The sequence below is a fragment of the Carettochelys insculpta genome, chromosome 1, assembly GCF_033958435.1.
Source record: "Carettochelys insculpta isolate YL-2023 chromosome 1, ASM3395843v1, whole genome shotgun sequence".
In the NCBI taxonomy this organism is placed as follows: domain Eukaryota; kingdom Metazoa; phylum Chordata; order Testudines; family Carettochelyidae; genus Carettochelys; species Carettochelys insculpta.
This window is the reverse complement of record NC_134137.1, coordinates 351229269-351249754: the sequence shown is the minus strand read 5'-3', so window position 1 is coordinate 351249754 and position 20486 is coordinate 351229269. Positions and strand designations below refer to the sequence as shown.

The following is a 20486-nucleotide window of genomic DNA, read 5'->3' as shown; positions in this document are numbered from 1 at the left end:
GAAGTCATCAGAGGTTTTCAGAAAGTTCTAGTACTGCACATCAGCTGGGTTATCCTTGTCCATGTGCTTGTTGACCATGTCAAAGAATTGTAACAGATTGATGAGGCACATTTTCCCTTTACAAGAGCCATGCTAACTTTTCTCCTAGTTTACAGTATCCATATGTGTATCTGATAAAGCCATTCTTTACTGTAGTTTCAACCAGTTTGCCTGGGATTGAAGTTAAATTTACCAGCCTGTAATTGACAAGATCACCTCTGGAGCCAGTACAGAGGCTGATTGAAAGTGATATGTTCATGGAACCGTTAGTAGTTCTTCAATTTCATATCTGTTTTTGCAGAACTCTTGGGTAAATGCTGTCTGGTTTTGAGGACTTTTACTGTTTAATTTATCAATATATTCTAAAACCTTCCTCTATTGACACTCCAGTCTGGAACATTTCCTTAGATTTGTCATTTAAAAGGCAATGGCTCAGGTATGTGGGAATCTCTCTCATACCCTCAGCAGTGAAGACCTATACAAAGAACTCGGTTATCTTCTCCACACCAGCTGTGACTTCCTTAAGTACATCTTTGGCACGTTGGTCCTATGGCCCCACTGATTGTTTGGCAGGCTTCCCACTTCAAACATTTTTTTGTTGTTAGTTTTTGTGTGTTTTGCTTGTTGGTCTTCATATTCTTTTCTAGCCCTCTAAGCTTTGCTTTTACATTTGAGTCACCAAAGCCAAAGTATATGCTCATGTCTATGTTCCTCAGTGGGATGAGACTTCCATTTTTAAAGCTTTTTTTTTTTCCCCCTGTAACTGTCTTTTTTACTCAATAGCTGTGTCTACACATGCACGCTACTTCGAAGTAGCGGCACTAACTTCGAAATAGCACCCGTCACAGCAACACATGTTGGGCGCTATTTCGATGTTAACATCAACGTTAAGCAGCGAGACGTCAAAGCCGCTAACCCCATGAGGGGCTAGGAATAGCACCCTACTTCGACGTTCAACGTCGAAGTAGGGACCGTGTAGTTGTTGCGCATCCCGCAACATCGAAATTGCGGGGTCCTCCATGGCGGCCATCAGCTGAGGGGTTGAGAGACGCTCTCTCTCCAGCCCCAGCAGGGCTCTATGGTCACCGTGTGCAGCAGCCCTTAGCCCAGGGCTTCTGGCTGCTGCTGCTGCAGATGGGGATCCATGCTGCAGGCACAGGGTCTGCAACCAGTTGTCGGCTCTGTGGATCTCGTGTTGTTTAGTGCAACTGTGTCTGGGAGGGGCCCTTTAAAGGAGCGGCTTGCTGTTGAGTGCGCCCTGTGACCCTGTCTGCAGCTGTGCCTGGCACCCTTATTTCGATGTGTGCTACTGTGGCATGTAGACGTTCCCTCGCAGCGCCTATTTCGATGTGGTGCTGCCCAACGTCGACGTTGCCAGCCCTGGAGGACATGTAGATGTTATTCATTGAAATAGACTGTTTCGATGTCGCTACATCGAAATAAGCTACTTCGATGTAGGCTTCACATGTAGACGTAGCCTATGTGGCCATGGTGGAATATTTGTTGTTTTGTTTTTTTTTTTAATTTTTCCTAAAATTTTGATCGTGTGTTCATGCTTGTGTATTCTGTTTGAGGGTAGGTCTCCACAGGTTAGTAATTTTGAAATAGCTTTGCTTGTATCTTATTTCGAAATGGGTAAACCTCATTCTATGAGCAGTAGCGGCTATTTCGAAATAACAAGAAGTCTGGTGGCACCTTATAGACTAACAGATTTATTGGAGCATAAGCTTTCGTGGGAAAAGACTCACTTCATCAGATGTGGACACAGACTAACACAGCTACCCCTCTGATACTGTTTTCAAATAGTTATGTTGAAATAGGTGCTTTTAAGAAAGGGAATAGCGCCTATTTCGAAATAAGCCATAGTACATCCAATGGCTTCATGTTGAAACAGGCTCTTTGTATGTGTAGATGCTGTATTTCAAAATAGCTAGGTGCTATTTCAAAATGCATTTTTGTGTGTAGGAGCATTATTTCTAAATAAATTATTCCAGAATAGCTCTTCTGGAATATTCTATTTGAAAACAGGCTGCTGTGTAGACATACCCTGATCCTTTATTATGTAGTTTCTAAACAATTCCATGCAATTTATAGGCATGCTAGTTTAGTGAATGTTCCATTACATTTCTGCCTACCTAGCTTTCTCATATTTATATAGCTCCTCTTTCTAAAGTTAAATCCTACCATGGTGGGTTTTTCAGTATTTTCCTCTCCCGCAAAATGTTGAATTTAATTACATTATTGCCTTTGTTACTGAGCAATTTAGTAATAGTTAAGCTTAAGATTTTGACCATGGTTATTTTTAGTAAAAGACAAGGGCAGGTCCTAGGTAGTAAACAGAACTTCACGGAAGCCCATGATTCGTTCAAACTTCACTAAAAATGAATGTGGGGGAAAAAATGGGACCAATAAGAGAATGAGAGCCTAAGCTCTGATGCAGAATGAGGGTCCTGCAACAGTTGACACAGTGACTGGGAGTTGCAGGGCCCCCTGCTGCTGCCCTGAGACTGACCCTGGTAGCATAATCATAGCCTTCGATATAGTCACCTCTTGGATTAGATCCTGTACTCCCCTTATGATTATATCAAGCGTTAGCTGCTCATTTGTGGAAAAAAATAAAAGCTACAAAAGAACAGCAAATATAAAGGGCTTTTTTATGCTGTGAGGATATCTGTATGACAAGCATGAAAGGCCTTATTATCTGGGCTATATTTTTATATAATTATGCAGCTAAATTAAACATTTTGCATACCTTACAGTTCACTGCAAATAAACTAATGAGCAGGCATATTTGGAAAACCTCTGTCACTAACTGAAGAATTAGTTTTTACAGTTTGGAGAGTTTGTTTTTAAATTTAAATGAAATATAGACAGAAAAACAGAGTACAGCTGAATGTAAGTCAGAACAGTGACCTTTTTAAAGTGCAAACTACTATTGCGATTGATTTCAGGTGTCAGTTATCTGTTTGTTTTCCTATGTAAATTTATTAAACTGAAGTAAAAGGTAAAAAAGCCTTTGTTTTTTCATCTTTTGCCTTTTAGTTTTTGAGAGATTCTAAATGCATGACTTATTGTAAAAGCATTTACCTTACTAGTATTCGTGACAAAATTATATTAGTTATTAGGCAGATGGCTCTTTACCTAACACCTGGAATTGAGCCCCCTTAATGAACTTGGCTTAGACAGAGGTCACTGGATCAGGTATCACAAGTATTTTCTGGCTGCCAGGAGTTAAAGAAGTCTGGGGTTTCATCAGAAGTAAATCTCACTACACCTTTTCATCAGGGCAGAAAATACCTGCGATCTCTGGGATGCATTTCCCAGTGTTTCATTAGGAACTAGTTGGTGGAAGTGGATAATGCCAAAAAAGCCTCACACAGTTAAGACTAAGGTTTTCAGAGTGGGGACTCTTTCTAATTTATGGAGAAGATGATATTTATTTGTGAATAATATATATTATATAAATGTCTATTGTCCTACCAAAACGGAAATAAAAGGAATAGCACAAACATGCAGGGACAGAATTAGAAAGGTTATGTAACAAAATGAGTTACCTCGAGCAGGGGATGGAAAAGGTAATAAGAAGAGGTTCTATAAATACATCAGGAGTAAAAGAAAGGTGAAGGAGAGTGTAGGTCCTCTACTTAGCAGGGAAGGGAGAGCTGATAACTGATGGCATCAAGAAACTTGAGTTTAATGCCTGTTTTGCTTCAGACTTCACCAAAAAGCTAAATTATGACCATATACTCAATGGTATTAATATTAACAAGGGGAAGGAATGCAAGTCAAAACTGGGAAATAACAGGTTAAAGAACGCTTGGATGTTCTTGTTTATACATATCAGGAGGTGTGAATGAAGCAGAGAAGAGAGTTAAAACAACCAAGACTTTACACAAATCTGATGTTACTTAAACCTTAATTTTTTCATTACTACTTCTGGCAATTTTCCCTTAGCCCAATAGCATCCATTCTGGGCTAGGTGAGAGACACTGCCTTCCTGAATTTTTCTCTGTTGCTCCATAAGCAGTGATTATCCATGCTTCCTTCCCTCCTCCCCACAACCACCCACGAACCCTAGACTATGTCTACATTACAGAATTAAGTTGACTTAAGTTACACTGACAATCCTAAACCATTGTGATTACATCACTTTGTGCATGTTCCAACAATGCTCCTGGTGTCAGTGGAGCACATCACAGTTGCTGCTGTATCTTCAACAGAAGCCGTGTCTACACGTGCACGCTACTTCGAAGTAGCGGCACTAACTTCGAAATAGCGCCCGTCACGGCTACACACGCCGGGCGCTATTTCGAAGTTAACTTCGACATTAGGTGGCGAGACATCGAAGTCGCTAACCCCATAAGGGGATAGGAATAGCGCCCTACTTCGACGTTCAACGTCGAAGTAGGGACCGTGTAGTCGTTGCGCGTCCCGCAACTTCGAAATAGCGGGGTCCGCCATGGCAGCCATCAGCTCAGGGGTTGAGAGATGCTCTCTCTCCAGCCCCTGCGGGGCTCTATGGTCACCGTAGGCAGCAGCCCTTAGCCCAGGGCTTCTGGCTGCTGCTGCTGCAGCTGGGGATCCATGCTGCAGGCACAGGGTCTGCAACCAGTTGTCGGCTCTGTGGATCTCGTGTTGTTTAGTGCAACTGTGTCTGGGAGGGGCCCTTTAAGGGAGCGGCTTGCTGTTGAGTGCGCCCTGTGACCCTGTCTGCAGCTGTGCCTGGCACCCTTATTTTGATGTGTGCTACTGTGGCGTGTAGACGTTCCCTCGCAACGCCTATTTCGATGTGGTGCTGTGCAACGTCGATGTTGAACGTTGACGTTGCCAGCACTGGAGGACGTGTTGACGTTGCTACATCGAAATAAGCTATTTCGATGTTGGCTTCACGTGTAGATGTAGCCAGAGAGAGCAGTGCTACTTCACAACCCTGCTGGGAGTTCGGGAAATTGGTTGCAGTGCATCATGGTTGAAAAATGGGTGGTAACTGCTGTGTGGAAGTTGGCAACTCCAGATTGCTGCTAATCATTATCAAATCATTTTGGAGTTGAAGTTTGTGTTGATTTTTGCCTTTGGGTCCAAAAAAATTCCAAACATTGAAAGAAGAAAAATCCAATGTTTTGTTTTGATGTTAAATGGATTTAAATTTATTTGAAATGACCCACTTCAAAATTTATTCCAATTCTATTTTGAAGAGTTAAAAATATTTTAATGACTGTTCAGCATGAAGTATTTGGTATTTGCATCAAGCAAAACATTTTATTTGACTCAAAGGTTTTTCCCCCGTTTGTGTGTGCCAAAATATTTCAAAACTATTGTTTTCAGTTTAATCCAAAATGATTTTTTTCACAATTGCCAACTAACTAAAAAAACCAAAAACATCAGTTATCAGTTTTGCTAACCAATAACATTGATATTTTAAAATATTTTTAAATATTTGTATTACTTAGACAAAAATGACAATATGAAGATTGCAGTACATTAACAGTATTGGAAGGTGAAACTAGTGGTTTAGAGATCAGTCAGTAGGTGGAAGTAAACAGTAGCTGCTTAGTTGATAAATAATATGATGCTTATAGGTCTATTTAAGTTGGTGCTAAGTAGCTCTAGGTTATGCATGGCGCAGCTCTTACTCAAATGCTCAGACGTCATTAAAATTTTACTAGCATAGCTGTTAGTAAAAGGGATTTTTTTTGCAAAGACTAAGTAAGCCAGTGAAAGCCCTATTTATACCAATATAGCTTTTTCTGCTTTGCCAAATTAGACTTACTGTAATGGCATAAGCATCTTTACACTGATATAATTGTGGATGCACCTGGCAGTGGTGCCTGTTTAGCTACACTGGCATAAAGGGGCAACAGAAGGCCCAAGAGTTGATATTTTTATTTTTTATTGCAGAAGCATCTGATTGGGACAGATGGGAGGATGAGGAAACATTCACCTGTTTGAGTTTTTTTTCCCCTGTATAAAAATGAGACTCTGGGCTCTGAGAAGCAGGGACTGTCCTTGATTATTTTGTACAACTCCAAAAAATAATTGGGTTATAACCTTTTGATTGAGGTTTCCAGATACCTACGCAATCACAGAAATATAGAACAGGAATGAACTCCGAGATGTCGTCTAATATGGTCCCCTGTGCTGACACAGGACCTAGCTTACCTCGATCATCCCTTACAAGTTTTTATCTAACTTATTCTTAGCAACCTTCAGTGACTGCCCTTTGGAAGCCTGTTGCAGTGCTTAACTAGCTTTGTGCTGGCCATTGATTATAACCCTATTATCCTTAGATGCTTACAGTAATTTTGTTCCAGTAACATTCAAGGTTTCAAAGTTGGGCTGATGGTTCAAGAACTCCTCAGCCATCTTTATTCCCCATTTCAAAGATCAGGTGCTATGTTTGCCCTTCTCCAATCCTCTGTGACCTCGTCCATCCTCCACTAGTTCTTAACAATAAGTGCTTAAGTGTTTCAAGATTGTTTCATCTAGTTCTTCAAATATCCTAGGCAGAATTGCCCTCTTGGCTTGAATACATCCAACTTATCTAAATATTTTTTAACCTGCTAATGCTAATAAAAATACAGGTTGACTCTGTCTAGTCCCCTGCCCCAGGATCTGATCTGTGCCAGACCATGGGAGGTCAATAATGTTTAGCAGTGCTGCCAACACTTCCCCTGCTTACTGGGCTCTTAGAAGACATTTAGGAGTAATTTACAACTGAAAAACAGCACAGAACACTGAGAGCCAGGACTGGTAGTAGTAGCATTGTAGTAGCATCCTTCAGTCTATGTAGACTATGGATCGTGCCCTTCATAGTTCCATTTGGGATCATCGTTTTCAGCGTCGACTGTGACTGTGAAGGCCCACACGAGAGTGACGGTCCCTACTGCATCTGTTGCATGTGTAATGGGTGTCTGGCAGGTCCTTACTGTGCTTTCTGTGGGCTCACTTCTCCTCTGCTAGCTGTCTGATCCTCATCTCACCCTTCTGAAGGCCCTTGTGTAGATCCTGCCTCCCTCTGCTGCGATCGTCTCCCAGCTGCTCCCAGCTGTCTGGCTCGATGTCTGCCTCCCTGAGGTCCCTCTTGCAAACATCTTTGTAGCACAACTGGGGGCATCCGGGAGGTCTTTTGCCAGAGGCTAGCTCACCATACAGGATGTCTTTTAGGATCCTTCCATCATTCATCGTGTGGACGTGGCCAAGCCAGCGGAGCCACCGCTGCCTGAGGAGGGTGTGCATGGTTGGGATTCCCGCTTGCTCGAGGAAGGCGGTGTTGGTCACTCTGTCCCTCCACGATATTCCAAGGATGCGCCTGAGGCAGCGCAAGTGGAAGACGTTCAGTCTCTTTTCCTGGCGGGCGTACAGAGTCCAAGACTCACTGCCGTAAAGGAGGGTGCTGAGGATGCAGGCTCTGTAGACTGGCATTTTGGTGTGAGTGTACAACTTGATGTTATTCCACACTCTCTTGCTGAGTCTGGACAGAGTTGTGGCTGCTTTTCTGATCCTCCTATTTAGCTCAGACTCCAATGACAGGGTGTCACTAATGGTAGACCCAAGATAAATGAACTCGTGGACGACCTCTAATGTATAGTTGTCAGTGCTGATTGATGGAGGTTCAGCAATGTCCTGAGCCATAACATTTGTCTTCTTTAGGCTGATTGAAAGCCCGAAGTCCTTGCATGCTTTGGAGACCCAATCCAGCAGTTTCTGAAGCTGGTCTTCTGTGTTTGACACGACAGCAGCATCATCTGCGAAGAGCATATCTCTGATGAGCACTTCCCACGCCTTAGATTTAGCTTTCAGCCTTTCAAGATTAAACAGTTTCCCATCAGATCTTATGTGCAAAAAGATGCCCTCTGTTGAAGATCGAAAGGCGTGCTTCAGGAGGAGTGCAAAGAAGATCCCGAACAATGTCGGAGCAAGCACGCATGCTTGTTTGACGCTGCTCCTGATGCTGAAAACATCCGATACTGTGCCCTCATATTGGATGGTTCCTCTCATGTCTTTGTGGAAAGACTGGATCATCTTGAGTAACCGTGGAGGACAGCCTATCTTGTGGAGCAGTTTGAACAGTCCATCCCTGCTGACCAAGTCGAAGGCCTTGGTCAGGTCGACAAAGGCAATATAGAGTGGCTTCCTCTGCTCCCTGCATTTCTCAGGCAGCTGCCTCAGAGAGAAGACCATGTCAACGGTAGATCTCTCTGCGCGGAATCCGCACTCTGATTCAGGATACACCCTCTCAGCAATCTTCTGGAGTCTGCCGAGGATGACGTGAGCGAACACTTTACCAGTGATGCTTGGGAAGGAGATTCCATGGTAATTGTTGCAGTCGGTTCTGTCTCCTTTGTTCTTATGCAAGGTTACGATGTTAGCATCGCGCATATCCTGTGGAGCCTCTCCCTCTCTCCAGCACAGGCACAGTAGCTGATGTAGGGGTTCCAGGAGGGTGTCTGTGGCACACTTGATTACCTCTGGTGGTATACCATCCTGGCCCCGGGCCTTTCCTACTGCAATGCTGTCGATGGCTTTCTTCAGTTTATCCACAGTTGGTTCCTGATCCAGTTCGTCCACTACTGGTAGGAGCTCGACGGCATCAAGGGCTGTATCAACCACAATGTTCTCGCGTGAGTACAGTTCGGAGTAGTGCTTGACCCAGCGCTCCATCTGTTTGGCTTTGTCAGCGATGACTTCACGAGATTTGGATTTCAGAGGTGCCATAGTGTTCTGGGTGGGTCCTAATGCCTTCTTGATGCCCTCATACATTCCCCTGAGATTACCAAAGTCAGCACTGGTCTGAATGCTGCTGCATAGCTCGAGCCAGTAGTTGTTGGCACAGTGCCTGGCCTTCTGCTCTGTTGTTTTTCTGGCTGCTCTGAGTGCTTGCTGGGTACTCTGGCTCGGTGAGCGTTTGTACTCCAGGAGTGCAGCACGCTTCTTTTCGATGACTGGAATCATCTCATCGGAGTTGGCTTCGAACCAGTCAGCTCTTCTTCCAAACACCGACAAGGCTGTGTTGTAAATTGTATCCCTCAGATGCTGCCATCTGGATGTCACATCGGCACCCCAGGGCTGCTGTGCAGAGTCTCCTTGAGGGTCTCTCTGAACTTTTCGACTCTCTCTGAGTTTGCTGTCTTTCTGCCATCAGTGCGGGGCCTTCCAGTTGATTTAAAATGGTACAGCTTCTTGGGAATCACCTTGAGTTTGGAGCAATCTAGCGAGTGGTCTGTATCGCAGTCGGCACTATGATAGCTGTGTGTCAGAAGAACATTTTTAAGGTTATCACGTCTAGCGATGACCACGTCTAGTTGATGCCAGTGTTTTGAGCATGGGTGTCTCCATGACACTCTGTGCTGTGGCTTGGTTTGGAATAATGTGTTTGTGATGCACAGATTGTGGTACGTGCAAAGTTTGAGAAGATGCTGTCTGTTTTCATTCATTTTTCCCACACCGAAATGGCCGAAGCAGGAAGGCCATGAGTCACGATCGGCTCCAACTCTTGCATTGAAGTCACCCAAAATGTACAGTTGTTCGTGAGCAGGTATTTGCGCTATGGCAACACTAAGCACGTCATAGAACTTGTCTTTTACTTCCGGTGCGGCGTACAGGGTTGGAGCGTAAGTGCTGATCAGGTGGACAGGACCGGCGCAAGTTTGAAGTATGACCTGAAGGAGTCTTTCTGATCCGCCCATGACTAATTCCACCATTTGTAGAAAGGTGTTTCTGATGGCGAAGCCAACACCATGCTCCCTGGGTTCTTCTTGGGCTTTACTCTGCCAGAAAAAGGTGTAGTCCTTTTCCTTTAGAGATCCCGAATCTGCGAGTCGCGTCTCCTGCAGAGCAGCAATGTCAGCTTGGAGCCTCTTCAGTTCCTCATTGATGACAGAGGTCTTTTGGGTGTTGCTGATGTCCTGAAGATCTTCAGTCAAACCGGTCAGCATGGTCCTCACATTCCAGCAAGCAAGCTTAAAACTTTGATGGTTTCCTTTTCTTGTTGATTTTCTTATTGGTTTGCCTGGTGCTCAAATTTCAGTCACTTGTCAGGTTTGGGAACCTTAAGCCTCACGCACCCAGTGAGGCAGGTGAACTGTGGCGGGACAGTACCCTACTGGCTGGGGGCTGCCCAGCTTGAGGTGGGCGGTGACTGTCCAGTGAGATGCGACGATCTCTCCCACCGTCGAAGGCAACCCCTGGCGCTCGTTCTCTATGCCAATCGAGCAAGAGCTTATAACTGGTATCTGTTATCTCCCGTGTTGGTTCAATGCTGTTAACCGATGCTGGAGTACATCTCCAGGCGCGAGTCTGGGCAATTTTTTGGGACCCTGGGCTGCCCAGATGCCAGTGTTCTCCTCTTGGCTTTACTGATATAGTCCAAAGGAGAGGATAACCTCTACGTCTGGTACCAGCTCAGCTGCAGGAGTTGCCGGGTCAATGCCAGAAGTTGGCACAGAACTGTCTTAGGACTCCCCTCCGGATTTTCTGTCAGGGTTTACTCCCTTAGCCTTGCTCCTTCCCAGGGTAACCCACAAGGCAGGACTGGTGGCTGTAAACAAACTATGGGACCATGGGAAACTTGGCCACACCAATGATAAGTGGTAGTCCAGCTAACTAAAAGCATGCCAGGCATGGACGTTGCCAGACCAGAGAGTGCTGGACTAGATAGGTTTAACCTATATCTTCCCTAGTATCTACATGCTCTTGCAAATGGTGAGCATTAAATTACAAACAAAGCAAAACAAAGCAATTTGATGTGACTCTCCTCTCACGTTTATAAACTCTCCTGGTGCCAACTCAGTAGTAATATAAGATACGTCTCTGAGGATGTAGAATGTTACAGAAGATGCTTTAAATTTCGTGCTGTTTTTTTATTTCTGTTAATCATTTTGTTTCAAATTCAAAGTCCTATTCTCTCTATGGAAAAGAAATATATTTCTGAATGCTAGCTTATTAGATATATGTTTTAAAAATTGCATTAGAACTTTTCTGTACTGTAATATACCAAATATAGGCTGTTGTCTACACTTACATGCTAATGGCCAAATTGAAGAATACTACTGAGGCACTGAAATGAATATTCTGCACCTCATTAGCATGCGGCTGTCTACTGCACTTCGAAAGTGCCGTGTTTCACTCGCCTGCGGCTCATCTACACGGGGGATGCTTTTTGAAAGGACCTGCAAACATCGAAATCCCTTTATTCCTGTCAGCTGATAGGAGTAAGGGGATTTCGATGTTTGCAGGGTCCTTTTGAAAAGGACCCTCATGTAGATGAGCTGCGGGCAAGCGAAATGCAGTACTTTTGAAGTGCCGTGGCCAGCGGCATGCTAATGACGGCTGAATATTCATTTCAGCACCTCATTAGTATTCTTCGATTTGGCCATTAGCATGGCCATTTTGAAGTTTTTTGTAAGCATAGACATAGCCATAGACTGAAAGTTATTCCCATTTCCAAACCTGGCACCTAATCAGTTTGCAGTAGAGTTATATTATTGGCTCCTCAGACATTTTTCCTCTTGGCTTTCTTTCCATACTCCATTGTGATTACAGACATAGAACTCAGGGATACTGTTTATATTAATAAAGCACTTTATTGTGGACAAAACAGGAACTGTGTACTTACTGTCTATAATCTAGAGGACTAAGCCTCATAGACCATGTTGAAAATTTGCTGTGCTGCCATGATCTTTGTAATTTAAAGGAATAAACCAGTTATGTATTATATATAATTGTAATATTCCACTCTTTTAAAACCTACAACTTACTAGTAGGTCTTGTCAAGTGGTTGAAGAATTAATTAGAATCAAAATTAGAATACGCAAATGACATACCAAATAAGCAATTTTATACCTCATTAACATTTTTGATTCACCTCATTTGCATACCTCTTTCGAAAGAGGAATGCAAGTGTAGACGCACCCTAAATGAAGGAGGACTGAATTTAAATTTTAGTGTTTGAATAATTCTTTCCCACTCTCCCCACTCCTCTTCACCCCCATGGCACTTTCTTTGGTCATCTCTCTTTGTACTGTGCTTTATCAAATGTTGAGGAATGACATTTTTATACCCCCGGTGTAAAAGCATGCATCTTAAGACTGAACATGTGTTTTGAAAGCACAGTTAAAATAATCAGTGTTAATTCTGTTAATTCATGGAATCAGTTAGAGGTACAAGGATAGTTTTTCAATAAATTTTGCTGGATAAACAATCTAGTAGAATTATTTTTGCAGCTAGTATAGTTGTGGTAATTAATGAAATGAACAAGGTGTTAGCTGTATTTAGAGTGGTTCCAGGACAAATTGAAGTAAAATACACAGATGTCTTCAGGTTTCTTCCAATGCTTCACAATTGTGTTCTCACGTATAATAAAAAGATTAATTTAAAAATAAATTACTTAAATTATGCTCTGTTACCTTCCCGGATGCTCTTTTTGGAATATCCATAATTTTAAAACAAATCAAACTTTGAATATAAAAATGGAATGACATTTTACTGTTTATGATTTTTTTTTTCAGATAGGTCATGAAAGAAGTCTTCTGCCTTTGCATGACCTTCTGTGACATTTTAAGTGAAATAACTTTTTGTAAGCTAAATAACTTTTATTTTGGATTTTTTCATTGCTAGTCTGAAAAACCAGGAAACTATATAAACTGTATACACATGGGGATGCTTTGGAGTATATTCAAAACAAAACTATGTGTAGAAATACTTTGTAATGAGCACATATTGTGAAGGATAGTTATGCATAGGTGGAAAACTGCTATAGGATTAGATATTGTGGCATAGCCTGGATTCATTTTACAGCTGAGACAAATGTCTACTCCTACAATTGTGTATGATTGGATCATTTATTTTATATAATTCTTCAGCGTAGTATGCTAGAAATATGTCATGGTTTTTAAAAGAGTAAAACTGAAATAAATATGCTTGTTTACAAATACATTATTATTGCCCATATCTGTCATTTTATTTTTAAAGAAATAAGCAAGCACACAGAAGGCAGTGTCACCCTAGTACTCCATGCTGTCAGTTTCCTTCTGTATTTTGTTCTCAGATCCCTGGCTAGGCCGGGCAAGGCATGATACAAAGTCTTTAATCGTTACTGGGTTACAGATTTGGCAGCCTTACTAGTTATCTGAACCATGATAACCCTGAAGATGATCATAGAATTTTGGATCAACCAGCATATTGGATATGGTCAATAAAAACTCGGTATATGGATGTTGTTATTTTCCATAGGACTTTTCATAGGGCTCAATAGAATCTGAACTTAAGAGACAAAACGTTTTCTAAAAGTCAGAAATCAACTCCTTGTTACATGGGCAAATGACATTTTACTGTTTGAGATCTTTTCGGAGAGGTCATAAAAGTGGAGGACTTCTGCCTTTGCCTGACCTATCAACTGTGACATTTTAAGCGAGACTTTTTTGTGAGCAAACTGCTTGCCAAAAGTCAGAAATAAACTTCATTTTAATTGACACATGATCGCCCATGTAACAAGGAGTTCATCTGTGTTGCATTTGTGCATATAGTCAGAAAATTGTAAATGTTTACCCCATCAATCCTTATTCTTGTGTATATTTAGATTCATACCAGCTTTACTGACAAAGTAAGTATGTTACTTTTGAGCCCTGTAAATCCAATATGACAATGGGAGGGTGAGGAAGATTTTATTTTAACTTGAGTATCAAAAACAGAATTTGCTCTCTTTCCCTGTAACCACTTTTCTTCTCTTAAAATTTGCTTTTCATATCCTCCCCTCCCACCTCTCACAGAGGAGACATACCCAAGTTCTAAAGTAATCAATATTGTAAATACCTCAGGTGCTTGCGTGGGCTATATATCAACCCAAGACTCTTGGTTACCGTGATTATGGACATCCCAGCTTTTTCCTCCAGCCTCATTCCTGTCAGCCATCAGGATTGAAATCAATGAGCATTGATTTCAGTGAGGTTCATTCTGATTTTTCACTAATGCTAAGTAAATACTATGTTTTCATGGGTGCTTGTAGTCTCAGTCTAGAATCATAGGACTGGAAGGGACCCCAAAAGCTCATCTAGTGCAGTCTCTGAAGTTATGGCAAGACCAAGCACCAGTGAGACTATCCGTGACATGTGTTTGTCTAACCTACTTTTAAAACCTCCAATAATGGAGATTCCATAACCTCCCCAGGCAATTTATTCCAGAGCCTAACCATCCTGACAAGAAGTTTTTCCGAATGTCTAACCTAAACCTCTGTTTCTGCAATTTAAGCCCATTGCTCCTTGGCTTATCCTTTGAGGATAAGGAGAATAATTTTCATCCCCACTTCTTGTAACAGCCTTTTATATACTTGCAAACTATTATGTCTCCTGTCAATCATCTGTTCTCCAGACTAAACACACCAGTATTTTCAATTTTTTCTCATATGTCATGTTTTCTAGACCTTCAGTCTCTAGTTTGTCCACACCTTTACTGAACTGTGGTACCCAGAACTGGACACAATATTGCCGCGTAGACCTGATTAAAGTGGAAGAGTTATTTGTCACATCTTGCTCACAACACTCCTGTAACACATCCCAGAATTGTTTAGTATTTTTTCCCAATAGTGTTGCACTGTTCATTAATATTTAGCTCGTGATCCACCGTGTCCCCCAGATGCCTTTCTGTGGTGCTCCTTTTTAGGCTGTTTCCCATTTTTTAGGTGCATAACTGATTGTTCCTTTCTTGTTGGCGTATTTTGCATTTTTGCTTATTGAATTTCATTCTGTTTATTTCAGGCTATTTCTCCAGTTTGTGCAGATCATTTTGAATTTTAACCCTAACCTCCAAAACACTTGCAACCCGTCCCAGCTTAGTATTGTCCACAAATTTGTGTGTTCTCTATGCCATTACTTAAATCACTGATGAATACAATGAATAGTATTGAACCCAGGACTGATCCCTGTGGGATCCCATTTGATAAGCTGTTCCAGCATGACTGTGAACAAATTTTTGAGTCTTCTCTTGATGGTGCTGAGAACTGACATCAGACATAAAGGCAGATATGTTGTAGAGTAATTGTATGGTAAAGAGCTAAAATTGAAAGTTGTCTTAGCAGTGAATTTTTTTTCTTTTTAAACCAAAGTTATACTTAAGCATCAGAACAGTCATTTCAAGATTCCTTTTGATTCTGATAGGAAAATCCTGGAAGCTGCTTTTATAAACCATACATTCATCCTTTTGGTTATTTAAGCTGCATGATGTGTTTTCAGAAAGTGGCTAATGGGAGCTGAAGCACTGGCATAGCTCACTATTAATGCGAGCATTTCTTCAGTTTGAATTAAAGATATTTTTGTTTGTTTGTAGGTACATGCTGGGCCTCTCAGCAGTTCCAGCAATTATACAGTTTTTTGGCTTCCTGTTTCTTCCTGAAAGCCCCCGCTGGCTGATTCAGAAAGGCCAGACTCAGAAAGCACGACGAATTCTGTCTCAGATACGTGGCAATCAGACAATTGATGAGGAATATGATAGTATCAAGAACAACATTGAAGAAGAAGAAAAAGAAGTTGGAGCAGGTAGGTTAGAAATTTCTTGGCATCTCTGTAGGAGACAAATAACAGGAAATTGTACATTGTGATAATTTAATGTTATCCTTTCCTGATCTTGTAAATATTTCAAGAATTACCATACTGGCAATTTAAGTCTAAACAAATTCATCTGTAGAACTGAATATGCTGGTGTAAATATTATGGGAGCTGGAGCACTGATTTTTTTTTTTAAAAAGTGAATAAAAATGTAGCTATAATTTAAGAGTCTACATTGTCACTTTTACTTTTTTGATATATGTCTATAATATTTATGTTTAAAGAAGGAATAAACAAGGCACATAGTTCACTAATAATTTGTATATTCTAAGATGCAGATGAGAAGTAGATGTATACTAAAGTGAAGTGTATCTATTTTATGTATCATTTTTGGAAAAAGAGATAGTGATGTAGGAAGAGGACAAAGTAGAGGCCATGGAATGATAGGAGGGTTAATTTCTCAAATGCCTGAAGTTATCCACAGCGTATGTCCTGGCTGATCAAAATCTTAGTGAGCAACTGTTGGCAAGACTTACTGAACTAGACGTGTGTAATACTAACAAGATTTTAGCAGTAGTCATTTGCAGTTTTTTATGCTCTACCTTTAGAATGTAGCATGTTCTTCAAATTCTTTGTATTTCTTTTACTTCTTTAGGCTCTGATCTGCAAATACTCAGGCATGTTTAAGTCTAAGCACGTGAACAGTTCCATTGGTTCCTTATTTTTCCCCTCTACGTTGTCTGTGGTTGACAACTAAGGGACAGTATTAATAGTACAGTAAACTTTCATATCTGGCATTCTATCATCCAGAATTCTCAAATAATCAGCATTTTAACCATAAGTAATTTAGTTACATTTTCCATAAGCATAGTATAATGAAAATAAATACAAATATATATAGTATAAGTTTACCATGCACGATACTACTGTCATTGGTAAATAAAGTACTCTACATACGTTTTTGTTAGTCTGTTAAAATCTGATCTTGTTTTTCTTTAGTGTTATGCATTGCTAGGTATACCTCTCTATTATCCAGAATATTTGAATAGCCGGCAACCTCCCAGGCCCAGTGGATGAAAGAGTTTACTGTAGTTATATAAGGGAGCAAAAAGTACAAGACAAAAGCTTTGAAATAATTACTTCTGGAATCACTACGGAGAAAACATCTGCCACTTAGAAATGGCAGGAAGTATAACAGGAATTTCCTAATAGTAGTGTAGCATTTACATTTTTCTCCTCTGATGGTATATAACTAAATTCCTTTGTTGCTGTTGGCTTGGCATCTGCCACAGGTTAAGCAGTTTGAAGTATTTTTGGAATCTCATACATTTTGGTTGGGATTTTCAGAAATGCATAAATCAGTTCATTGGCACTTGGTGTGGGTCTGCAAGTGTTATTGGGATGACTTACACACTTTTGAAAATTCCACTCCAAAGCAGCCATTTCAACTGCTGTAATTTTTTATGTGGTTTAAAACTCTGGTTCTCATGTATCACTGTATGGACTCAGAGGTACATGGAATCCATCAACTTATCTAGATTAGTGTTTCTCAACTTGGGGGGGGGCCATAACCTCTGGGGGGAGGTCACAGGACAGGTTTAGGGGTGTCTCAAGTGCAGGGTTGGCCTTAGGAGATATCAAGAAAGGCAGCTGTCCAAGGCTCCTTGCCATAGGGGATCCTCCAACCTATTTAACATGCTCATGATCTGGGGATGGGGGGCAGGGCTTGTTTTTCAGTAGCTGGTAAGGTTGAAACCACTGTTTTAAAAATTTGGCAAATACAAGGTCAAGCAATAATTTTTTAGATAAATTCTTTGTCTGATCACGTGACTGTTTACTTTAAAGACATAATCAGATTACAGCTTTTGCAGTGCCTGATTGTTAGAAAAATATGGGAAGTTAATGACCTAGTTAGATTTCACAAAGTCAAATAATGGAAAAGCCTCTGTCCACTTATTTAAATTATTCTGTGAGCTGCTGAAAGTACCCAAAAGCATTGTGGCTTGTGCTCATATATTCACTCCTAGTTCCTAGTGGTATAAAACATACAGTATAACAAAGCACATATTGTGAATGAAGCCCAGGCATGTTTAAATTTTATTCAGGCTCCTGGCAGAAATTTCTGTTTTCCGCATGCAGAGTCAATAACTGGAATTCACATGGATGATGCATGTGTGGGGCTGCCGCAGAATCTCCTCTTTTTTCAGTTTTTTCTCTCTCTCTCTTTCTCTCAACCTCAGGAAGACACAGTGAGGGTGTGTCTACACTTGCATTCCTCTTTCGAAAGAGGTATTCAAATCAGTCAAATTGAAAATGTAAATGAGGCATAAATTTACATATTCAGCACCTCATTTGCATATTCTACTTTCAAAAGAGCTTCTTTCGAAAGAAGAAAGCCGGTATAGATGCTGCTTTTTCAAAAGTAAAACCCATATTTGAAAGAATCCTTCTTCCCATTAAATAAAGGGAAGAAGGATTCTTTCGAAGATGGGTTTACTTTTGAAAGAGCAGCGTCTACACTGGCTTTCTTCTTCCAAAAGAAGCTCTTTTGAAATTAGAATATGCAAATGAGGTGCAGAATATGCAAATTTATACCTCATTTGCATTTTCTTTTTACCTCATTTGCATGCCTCTTTCAAAAGAGGAATGCAAGTGTAGACACACCATGAGTGTGCAGAGGGTCTCCCCTCCCCCTCACACGGCAGCTTCACATGTTGCTCTCCCTTGTAACAGACTGTGGTGCATAAGGGACGCACTGCACTTTTGCTTTTGGATGCAATTCACCCAGAACAATTTAGAAAATTCAAGAACATTGCAGTAGGCAGTGATCAATCTGATACTCTGCTCTTCCAGCAGACTCTACAGCAGTGGCCTTTGCTCTTTGGTTTACCATCTACTTGTGATTATACTATCTCCAATAGTATTAATCTTTTGTTTCTGGAAACGGGAGGGAAGCATCCATCTTTCTTTTTCCACATCTTCACCTTTCAGCCTGGAATGGTTGTGAATTTTTGTGTGTTCTGAACTCGGACCTGACTTTGGGCTGGAGAAGTTTATTTTGGCTCTGAGATGGTGGAGTTGATTAATCCTGGATTTCCCTCAGAACTTGCTGCTGCTCATCAGAGTCAAAGGGGGTGTTCCCACCTCCATGATTGGATTTTATGCTCTCCTGCTTAGGACTGGTGCGTTATTTCTTCTTGTAAATTAGTTCTTCATCGTCACGTGGTTTCAGCTTGCAACAAATCGTGCTGTAAGAGATTTAATTGTTCAGGAATTCTTCCTGGCCTATATTCTGAATAGATGGTTATTCTGGACTGTTATTCTGCTCTCTGGCTGTTCCATTATCAACCTGAACTTTGCCAATATTTTTGCTGAAGGAGAGTTTTCCAGTACAACCTCTTCTATCTCTTGTAACTTTTCCTTCATGACAATGTTTCGTTTCTGTTACTCTTTGAGTCTGTAGCTTTTTGATACATCACTTTTAAGCTGGCCCTCTGGATAAATGTTAGAGGTGTGCTGTCCATTAATTGTTAAAAGTAACTCTTCTGTTATTTCCCCTTGGAATGCCTTTATCTTTACCAAGCGTAGCTTTGTCTTGGCTGGCCTGCAGCCCAAAAAGAAGTTAGTGTGCTTACTGTTGTTGACATCAGCTAAATTTGAGTGCAGTGGAACAGGTGTTTCTATGTTCCTGCATTACTAATGCAGGGCTCATTTTTGTCACCCTTGCTGAGGGATGTTATGGTTTGTCACCCTTGCTGAGTTGTTATGGTTGCAGCCAAGTTTCCCGTGGTCCCACAAAGTTTGTTTACAGCCCCCAGTCCTGGTTCTCAATGTTCTGTGCTGTTATTTAGCTCTGATTTATCCCTAAATGTCTTCTAAGATCCCAGTAAGTGATAGAAGTGTAGGTAATGTGCTAGACAATATTGACCTCCTGTGATTTGGCAAATTCTTTCATTTGGCACCAGTCAGGTCCCGAGGGTGTTGGACTAGAGAGATTCAACCTGTAATTATTTCCAACTCATGCCGGTAAGTGGACCTCCTCTGTAAGCATGGTGTAAAATGGGTTGGTGTGTCTGACTGTATAAACTTAGGGGTTCTGAAGGAAAACCAAAGAACAGTGTGGTTTGTGTATACAGCTTAGCTTGAAGCTTTTGTTGTTTATCACAAACCAAATGTGAGGAAGGGTACAAGTCTGGATTTAGTCTTGTGCGTATACTTTGTGGGGAGCAGACAAAAAAATTCTTGCTTACAGGAAGATTTCACTTTTGTTCTTGGCTTTTCAATTGTTTAAATTCAGAACTGTTTTCTTTACATTTTTGTTCTTGAAAGGAACAAGTAGAAGTCTTCAGATCTTCTATTATATTGTCTGTAGTAGATTTTGACTTCGAGTTGAAGTCAAAGAATGACATTGTTAGATGACCTACAGTTCTGAGAATGTAGGCAAATGAAATGTGAAGATATCTGATGTCCCCAAAAGTGTCAAGGGAGAGCACTAAGCAGCATATTGTGAGAGAACATAATTACAAAATGATTTCTGCTGTCATTTGGCCATGAATGCAGAAAGTGTCAGATATTTAAGACATCTAAAATAGTAAACAGGTGGTAAACAGGGCAGCAAAAAAGTTGTTCTGATGATCCTTCCATTTGTTAACATGCCCTTGAAAGGCTGCCTTAATTTCTCTACTGCATCACTATTCTTCATTGAAAAGTGTACTGTATAATAAACGTAATGGTCATGTCCTCAGTGAGACAAATAAAGTGAAGACTGTATATTTTAAAAGGATATATTTAGTCTATTTCTAGTGTTTCAGAGCAGTGCTAAATTGTTACTCCTAAGTCTGTTCACAATTACCATAAACTCCCCAAAGCTTTTCTGTAGTATTGGAGAATAGATGCTGTGTAGTTGACTGC

At 41.0% G+C, this 20486-nt stretch overlaps 1 protein-coding gene across 2 annotated transcripts in view; it reads left to right on the top strand.

Moving 5' to 3' along the window:
• The window catches only part of SLC2A13 (solute carrier family 2 member 13), a 387637-nt gene that overhangs the window by 113124 nt on the left and 254027 nt on the right, over positions 1-20486 (top strand). For both annotated transcript variants that reach the window (XM_075016269.1, XM_075016277.1), the window contains exon 3: positions 15358-15566. In XM_075016269.1, coding sequence (XP_074872370.1) covers positions 15358-15566 — 209 coding nt within the window. The remainder of the gene's footprint in view (positions 1-15357; positions 15567-20486) is intronic.